Here is a 9033-nt window from a genome sequence, read left to right as displayed (position 1 = left end):
CCCTGCACTGGCCATCCAATGCCCCATGGCTGTGAGAGTGTGAGCCACAGCAGCCTGGTGCCCACTGGAGTGGAAAGGGCTGAATCCTGCCCCAGCACTGTGCAGCTCCTTGTTGACTGCAGGGACTGAGGGTCACCTATAGCGTGGCTGTCCAGGCTGCCTGGGCCCTGAGGATGGGGCTTCCAGGAGGTGCTCGCTGGGCTTTGTCCAGAGGGGCCTGTGCTCGCAAGAGCACTCCTGTTGGGTTGGGTCTGTGGGTCCCTATGGCACCATCTGCCCCTCATCAGGTGGGAACCACTATGCTCAGACATGGGAGATGCAGGACCCGCTGCTGGCTGGGGAGTTCCCGAAGCTGGGGGCAGGGTATGTCCCACAGTCTGTGTCTGCAAGGAATGGGGAGGGGATGGCCCAAAGCTGCTGTCCCCAGCCCGTTCTGCCTCCTAGCAGGGCCCTGAAGTCCATCTGTAGTCCCACACACTGTGCGGGGGCGGGCTGGGGCACAGCGGGGATGCTGCCGACCTCCAGCTTTGGGGATGGGGAGCGGGATGGTACCGGGCGGGGAGCGCCGCACCCGTGGGCTCCGCCAGCCCCCGCTCCCCGCCTGTCCCTGTCACTGCGGGCAGAGACCCGGCGGGCGCGAGGGGCTGGCCGGGGGCCGGGCTCTCCCCGCTCCCTCCTAGCAGCCGAGGAGTTAAAAACTCAGCCCGGGTGATGAATATGTAAGAGCAGAGCCCAGGCTGGAGCCGAGAATCTCCCGGGCTGCGGGCGCTGCCAGCGCTGCCGCCCGCCCCAGCCCAGCACCGGGCGCACTGCGGAGGGACGGGACGGGACGGGGAGGTGCGGGGGTCCCCCCGCTGCCCCGCGCGGCCATGGCCCCCACCGGGCTCGGCATAACTTTCCTGACACTGCCCCTCGTCGTGCGAGCGGCCGCGGGAGGTGAGCTGCGCCCGGGGCAGCGGGGCCGGGGGTCCCGCGGGCGGAGAGGACGGGGTGGCAGGGTCGGGGGGCTTGGGGGGTGCGGGGTCGGGGGGCTTGGGGGGCGCCGCTTTTTCCATTCTCTTCCCACGTGTCGGGGGTGATGCGGACCGAGGGATTGGCAACAGGGACTGGGGGACCTAGTCTGTCCCAGGAGCGCTCTCCTAACCTCCCACCGGTCCCTCCAGCTGCTGGATGGCCCTGAGTGCTGCCGGCCTCGGGGGGGCTCGAGGTGGTGGGGCCAGGGCCCCCTTGGGACAGTGGGGTCTTGGGCTTCAGCCCATTCACCCCACAGACCTGCACCACAGGGAAGCACCAATGAGGACGAAACCCCGGAGAGAACGGGCGCTGCCGTGCCGGGCCGGGGGCCGGGTGCTCACCTGCATCCGAGCCAGGCTAGCGCTACCTTGGCTCCTGCCGGAGTTTGCTCGAGGGCTGGTGCTTGCAGGTCTGAGGGTTTCTCAGGAGTTCTTCTTGTCCCCGGATCCCAAGATCCCTGCTTTGGGAACCGTCAGAGTCCTGCCTGCTCTGTCCCACTCGCAGTTCCCCTCGGGGGCTGGTGTCTCCTGTACCACTCTAGTGAGATTGTGGATGCAGTGCCGCAGGCTGGGCCCTTGAGCAGCACAGGTGGAGGCCGGCAGGGCTGCCTTTGTCCTGCTGCTCCGAGTGGCTGTGGCTGGCACGAGAGCGTGGCTCGGCTCGCCTGCAGCCGGCCCGCTGGCACGGCCCCTCGGCCATCAGCGGGGACCCTTCCCGTGGGCTGGGCCCGGGCTGCACCGGGCTCTTCTGTGCCTCCTGCCAGGAGCAGAACGGGAAGCTGAGGCGGGAAGGGGTGCACTGCATCCCCTCTGCAGAGCTGATGGCCCTGGGTGGATGTGCAGCCAGCAGAGCAGGAGCGGGGCTTTCTCAGCATCCCCTCGGTGTCCCTGCACCTGCCGCGCCAGCACTTGTCATCGAGCCCGTGGTACCCAGCGCCACCCGAGCGCTGGTGGGAGCTCGGCAGCTCTGGCTGAGATGGCCCTGAGTGACGGGGCCGGCCACCATCCCCACAGCGTGGGCTCGGGCCTGCCCACCGCCCGCCTGCTGCCGCTGCCAGCCCGCCCGCGGGAGCCGCGGGACACCGGGCATGGCGGGGAGAGACACCGGGCATGGCAGGGAGAGACACCGGGCATGGCAGGGAGGGACACCGGGCATGGCGGGGAGGGACACCGGGCATGGCGGGGAGGGACACCGGGCATGGCCGCTGCTGCCGGGGGCCGCTGCTGTGGGGTGAGCCTTGGCTCCCCAGGATGGAAAAGGGGGGATGGCTCCACGAGAGCTGGGGAAGGAGCACAGCGAGCAGGAGGTTTGGCTGCCTTGGAGCAGCGATACTGAGGGAGGTTTCCCTGTGAAGCGTGTGGGGGAGGCAGGGAGGGTGTGAAAACACTAGCGCCAAAAATAACCGTGATGAACACAAGTGTTGGCGGGACCCCGGGCTGCACTGGGGGATGTCCTCATTGTCAGGGGGTTGGGCATGGCCATAGATGGGTTTGGGAAAGGGTGTCTGTCTCCATCACCTGCCCTGAGCTCTCCTTTCTCCTGCAGGGCAGTGGTGTTATGACTCACAGGACCCCCGATGCGGTGAGTGGTGCCAAGTGTGGGTGTGCTGGGGCTGTGCAGGGCTCAGACCCTCGTGTCTCCCCACAGTGAGCAGCTGAGAGCACCCTGGGCAGCACCAGCAAGGCCCAGTGGGGAGTGTGGCATGGAAAATGGTAAATTCCCCCATAGGAATGGTTAGAGGAGCTTGACTTTTGGGGGTGTTGCTGTAGAGACTTGACAAACACCTGAGCCCCTTGGAGCAACTCAGCCCCACGCCTCAGCCAGGTCCAGGTGCTCCTGGGGCAGCACCAGCTTTCCCCTTCCACCTGAAACAAATTAAGTCCAGGTTTTAAAACACTCTGTTAGAAACCCCATGCAGTGTAGGCAGCAAGGGGGCCTGAGGGTCCAGGGGCCTGACTGAGGAGGGACAGCTCCCTTGGAGCAGCCTTGTCTGGATGGGGAGGGAAGCATGGCTGGGGGCACTTTGTCTCAAAACACATAAATAAATACAAATTACAAATAGCTTGTAAAAGGTTAATTAAAGATCATCAAGCATTTAATCAGCTGTTACGGCCCAGCTGTTTTATAGCTCTTGGGTTTACATGCCCTGTGGCTGGTGAGCTGGATTGCTGGGCTCGGTCTCACCCGGTTCAACGCTGCTGGGCTGGCAGCAAGGGCAGGTTTTGGCAGGGCAGAGGGGCCGGTGGGAAGCGGCTGGAGCAACGCGGAGCCGGCAGCAGAGCCATGTGGAATGTCCCCTCCTTATTGAAGGCACCTGGTAATCTGTGGGACCACCCAGTTACACCGTGCCAGGAACCTGGTGGGATGGTGGCACAGCCTGGTTGTAGCTCCCAGGGCTTCCAGGCAAAAAGTTGCCTGAAGCAAAGAGAGGAGAACATAAAGGGTAAGGGCTGAGCCCAGGGGGACAGGAGATGGGATACAGCCCACAAGTGCCGGTGGTTTTGTCTGCCCAAGAGGAAGGTAAACCTCAGAGCTGAGCTATGGGGCACTGCTGGGGGAACAGTTCCCCAAAGCCTGGCTGTAGGCAAAGGCATGATGTGGGTGTGAGAAGAGCCAACAGTGCCTGCTGGGATGTGCTGAGCTCCCCTGGGAATGGAGATGCCCTAGGAGGAAAACACTGAGGGAGCTCCTGTTCCCCAGCTGGGACTGAGACCAGATTCTGGTGGTGCCCAGTGCTGACACCTCAGTCCTGAGCTGTAGGAGGAGGAGAACTGGGGTGCCTTGGCAGCCACACTGGAGCAGGGAACAGCAGGGTGCCTGGCTGACTACATCCTACAGCTGTGGGGTGCCACAAGGGATGCAAGAAGAGATGATGCTGGGGCAATGGGGACAAGCCACATATATGGGTTGGTTGTGTGGTCTGGCAGTGGTGGCAGCCATAGGGACCCTGCTCACATCCCCCAGGCAGCACTGTGGGTTTGCAGTGGGTGCAGTCGGCTGCCAGCACTGCTGTGTCTTCACCCAGCCCCTGCCATGGTGACCCCCCACCCCAGGAGCTGCTGATGGGCATCGTGTGATCACTCTGGAACCTGTGTAGGATTTGCCCCAGGATGAGTTGTGTGGCCAGGTTGCATTGTCACCTGTCACAGCTGGACAGAACCAGTGTGACTAGGCTGAACATGTTAAACCCAGCAACGGGCAGAAGGGGCAGGGAGAAAAGCCTGCCCTTCACCAGCGTCAATGTGGAGGCTGCTGCCAGGCTAAATATAGCCCCCAGCCCCTCGAGGAAATCCTGCTGAATTATGGATGAGGCTGCAATAAGCCCCTGTTCATCAATAGGAAGGAAACTTAGCCAGGCAGGAGAGCAGTTCTCATGGGATGGAAGACCGGGCTGGCAGGGACAGCAGGGCTGGTTGGGGACACAGCCACTCGTGGCCTTGTGTCCCCCTCTGGGGGCAGCAGTGGTTCGGTGGCTGCCCGTGGTACCCCTGCTCCTCCTCTGCAGGGCCCAGCCACTGGAAGGAGCTGAAAGCCACATGTGGTGGGGACAGGCAGTCCCCTGTGAACATCGACAGGCGCCGGCTGCAGCGGGATGGTGGCCTCGGGGACATCCTCTTCGAGGGTTATGACCAGGCTCCCCCTGGCAAGTGGAGGCTGACAAACAACGGGCACACAGGTGCGTGCTGAAGCTGGGCACCTTCCCCTGTCCCAGTTCCCCACTTGCCATCCTGACTGGGGCCTGGCTCTGGCGCCACTCCTGGGTGCTGCAGGATCCCATGCAGATGAATGTTAGCACTGGGATGAAGCCAGGGGAGAAGGAGCTGTGCCAGAGCTGTTCCCCACCCTGAGTCTCCCCTCAGCCTGTCCTGCTGTCCTTGCAGTGATGCTGAGCCTGGCGGGTGAGTCGGCCTCTGAGCACATCACCATCAGCGGGGGCGGCCTCCCCGGGCGGTACCGCGCGCTCCAGCTCCACTTCCACTGGGGCAGCCCGGCTGGGAATGGCTCCGAGCACACCCTCGATGGGCACCAGCTCCCCATGGAGGTATGTGAGAAAAAGCCCCCAGCATGTTCTGGCTTGCCCAAGCCCTTGATGTGGTGGGAAGGGGAGACGCTGTTGTGCAGCAGGTGACGGCTCTGTGACTCTGCCCTGGTGGTGCTCCTCAACAGTGCTCCTGCACAGGCACCTGGCTGGTGAAAAATGAGCTGATGTGAGATTCGAGGTTTCTTTACCTTGTGTGGGCCAAGCTGCTTCGTCCAAGGCACTCAGTGGGTTTGGGGGGCTCTGTGCCCTGCTGGGACCACACACTGAGCTAGCGAATGCAAGTGAGAGCAAGCAGGAGTGTGCTGTGCTAAGCACATTGGGAACCTTATGGATGAAAGAGGCTCTGCACCTCTAAAATATTCATTAGCTGCCAGAGGAAAGCAGAATTTATGTTCTGTGTCTGGCGAGCACCCCGGGACTGCTGGCCCCCCTTTGCAGACCCTTCAAAGGATGCTTGCTTCACTGGGGTGCTTTGATCCTCCAAGCACCCACCCCACAGAAGCGCCAATAGGACCAGAAGGGCTTTACTGGGAGAAGTTGACTCAGAGTCTGGCTAAGCTGGCTGGAAGGATCCATCGCAGAATGTCTTGCTGCCAGGGTGTTGGCTGGGGGCAGCTCTGCACACCTGACTCCTCTGTGCTTTCCTCAGATGCACATCGTCCACATGAATTCCAAGTACCAGACACTGGCAGAAGCCAAGGGGCATCCCAATGGTCTGGCTGTCCTCGGCTTCTTCTTCCAGGTGGGTCTGCAGGGGCCTCCTAGAAACTGGGTGCTGGTGGTACAGCTGGGTGAGTGTTGTACGGGTGTCCTGAAGGAGTGGGAAGGGGCAGAAAGGCTGGGTCAAGGCCAGGAGAGGCTGGGGAACCCACTGGCTGCAAGAGAACCTGGCTGGGAACCTTCCCCACTGCTCTGCAACACGGGAGGCTGGCTCTGCCTGGGGGTGCTTGGCAGGACAGGATGACCCAGCTCTGCCCTGCTCGGGCTCTGCCTGACTTCAACCATTTATTCACCATGTACACAGGTCTCTGAAACCACTAATACCAACTACAACACCATTGTGGCAGGGCTGAGGAATGTCTCCCATGCTGGTGAGTTGCCTCCTCATCAGAGTAGGGCAGGAAAGGGGACACCCTGCCATGGGAGGGCAGGGATGCACCCCAGTGGGTTGGATGGGGGAACCTGCCAGTCTCTGAGCTCATCTGGGTTCATCTGCTGAGGGGAAATTGATGGGGGCGGCCCTGCTGTCCCCACCACATCCCTGGCAGGGGACAGGCTGAGTGTCCCTGTCTTGCCCCACAGGGGACTCTGTGGATTTGGCCTCCACATTCCGTCTGAGCACGCTGCTGCCGCGGGCTGCCCACCTCTCAGGCTACTACCGCTACCAGGGCTCCCTGACCACCCCTGAGTGCAGCGAGGCCGTCGTCTGGACTGTGTTTGAGGAGCCAGTGGAGATCGGCCGGGAGCAGGTACTGCCATGTGCAGCCCCATGTGCCAGGCTGGGTCCCCAGGGTGACCTCTCTCCTTGTCCTTCCTGATCCTAGAGCAAGAGCACAGGGAAAGTCATCTCTATAATAATGCTCCTGGCAACTTGGCAATTAATTAATTTTATGAAGGTTAAGTAATGGAGATGTGGCCACATGCCAGTGGGGAGAAATCCCATCCATACTGCACTCCTGCCCAGCCTTGGCATTCAGAAAGAGAAATGGGAGTGAATCCATTGAAGCTCAGTAGAGGTTCCAAGGAGATGGATGGATGCATGGATGGATGCATGGAAGGAAGGAAGGAGTTCTCCTTTGCTGCTCAAGCATTTTAGTAAATGTATTTTCTTGAGGGAGTCATGGGCCAGCCACTCTCTAAGTGCTCGCTGTTGGCACCAAAACACAATTAGTTCCTTTAAAACTCCAGATCTGATCCTTGTAAGGACCTGCCTCTGTGCTTACCTGTGGGTCTGGCTTCAGCAGAGCAGTGGGAGTGGTGGGAGGACACCCACTGGTGTGGGGCCATGCCACGGGTCCTGTGCCATTGGCAGTGGAGCAGTCTGAGTTGGGCTGACAGTGGGCAGGGCCCTGGGGTGCCTGGCAATGCAGCTGCCCACCCACCCTCTCTCCCTGCACAGCTGAAGGCATTCGTCAGCACCCTGCACTTCCCACTCGAGGGATCCACGCTCCTAAAAATGATCAACAACTTCCGCCCGCCGCAGCCCCTCCGCAGCCGGAAGATCTTTGCCTCCCGGGGGGCCACAGCCAGCGGGGGGTCCCTGCACGGGGACCACCACCAGCTCCTGTCACCCCTGCTCCTCCTGGCCCTGCTCAGCCTCTTCTCACCAGCCCCGTAGGGTGTGGCCCTGCTGCAGTGGAGACGGAGGCGATGCGTCTTGTTCATGGGAAATGGGAAACAAGGAAACAAAAGCACCTTGAAACCTTGGCTGGGTGATTTTTTGAACCTGCATCTCTGCAGAGGTGAATTTCTGCAAGCCCGGAGCTGCCCTGGGACGCCCCTGGAGATGGGCAGGGGGAGCTGCTGGGAGGGGGATGTTGTATTGACTGGAATAAAGCCAAGGTCCCGTCAGTGGGTTGCTGCCTCTTTTTTGCTGGCTCTGTGTCCCTTCACCATCTGGGGCAGGTGCTCGGCATGGCACTGTGGGGTCATGGGGAGGGAGCTGGGGGTGCTGTCTGGGTGCCATTCAGGGATATCCCCTGCATGGTGGTGCAGGCAGACAGGAAAGAGCCAAATCCCGGCCCTGGCTCGGCATGCGTGCAGTCCCTGCGCTGCAGACGCTGCCCTGTCGCTCTTCCCAGGGCTGGGCTGGCTCTTGGAGGGGTGGGGGTGTCACTGGGGGCACAGCACCTGCAGTGCCCTTGTGCAGGACACAGGGATCTTTCCACGGAGCTCATTTTGTGCTGGCAGGAATAACTGCAGCTGCCGGGGCAGGGCTGTGTGAGCGGGGTGGTTCATAATTAATGTACTGGAGCTCCAGGCATGTTCCCATCTTCTCCTGAATTATGGGTGAAGAGCACAGGCCGTTATTCGAGAGAAGAGGGGGCAGGCTGAGGTTTTTCATCATTTCTGGAGGGAACCACCGCCAGTGCCGGGCTCCAGCCCCCAGCCCCAGCGGTGGCCGCCCCACCCGTGGGTCCTGAGCATCCCCTGCGAGAGGCTCCTGGGGGAGGCCCTCTCTGCAAGAGCCTCTCCGTGGGCGAAGGGGCCCCGTCGCAGATCCCCGATGCCCACGCCAGGGGGATGTGGCTCTGTGATCCCCCGGAGCTGAGGGCTGGAGCCGCGGGACACGGGGACACGCCGGACACGCGGGGGCGCCGCGGGCACGCGCACGGAGAGGCGCCCGCAGCGGCTTGGCGGCCGCCAGGGGGCGCCCTCCGTACGGCCCCGACAGCGCCACCTGAGCCCCGAGCGCTTCTGTCCCCATCCCCGACACCGCCAGCTGTGCCCCGTGTGCTTCTGTCCCCATCCCTGACACCGCCACCTCTGCCCCCTGTGTGCCTGTGCCTCGTGTCCCTGTGTCCCTTGTTCTTGTGTCCCTGTCTCTGCCACCTGTGTCACTAGTCAATGTGCCTGTGTCCCTGCTTCCTGTCATAGCCATCTGTGTCCTCCTGTCCCTGTTCCCCATGTCCTTGGGGCCCTTTCCTTTGTGTCCTTTGGCCCCTGTCCCCTGACTCCTGGGCCCCTATCCCTCACTTTTCCCCTCTGCCCTCTTCCATATGTTCTTGTCCCCTGTGTTTTCATGCCCCTGTGCCCCATGTTCTCCTGCTGAAGTCCCTTGTGTCTTCATACAACCTTTCCTTCTATCTCCATGCCCTAGCCCCTGTGTCCCCTGTGCCACTGGCTCCCATGGCCTCTTGCCCCTGTCCCCCATGTCTGGATGCCATTGTGCCCTGTGTCATCATGTCCCTGGCCTCAGGGTTCCATTGCTCCCTCTGCCCTACCACCCTCCCTGCTGTGCCCTCTCTTCCTCCCAT

The 9033-nt window shown here is 61.9% G+C and overlaps 1 protein-coding gene across 2 annotated transcripts; it reads left to right on the top strand.

The window, feature by feature from the left end:
• Nucleotides 1–801: 801 nt before the first annotated feature.
• Nucleotides 802–7627, top strand: LOC103818061 (carbonic anhydrase 15-like). Of its 2 annotated transcripts, XM_030233716.2 has the most exons (8): nt 802–936; nt 2560–2595; nt 4520–4690; nt 4896–5056; nt 5706–5798; nt 6081–6147; nt 6359–6525; nt 7176–7627. In XM_030233716.2, the coding sequence occupies exons 1-8, from the start codon at nt 870–872 to the stop codon at nt 7392–7394; spliced, it is 981 nt and encodes a 326-aa protein (XP_030089576.2). In that variant the 5' UTR covers nt 802–869; the 3' UTR covers nt 7395–7627. The 2 variants fall into 2 exon arrangements, with proteins under 2 accessions (XP_030089576.2, XP_050836467.1); XM_050980510.1 differs by lacking the exons at nt 802–936; nt 2560–2595 and adding an exon at nt 2611–2726.
• The last annotated feature ends 1406 nt before the right edge of the window (nt 7628–9033 follow it).

Source organism: Serinus canaria, chromosome 15 (genome assembly GCF_022539315.1).
Source record: "Serinus canaria isolate serCan28SL12 chromosome 15, serCan2020, whole genome shotgun sequence".
Taxonomy (NCBI): Eukaryota; Metazoa; Chordata; class Aves; order Passeriformes; family Fringillidae; genus Serinus; species Serinus canaria.
Note: the sequence above shows the minus strand (reverse complement) of the source record. Positions and strands in the feature narration are given on the sequence as shown.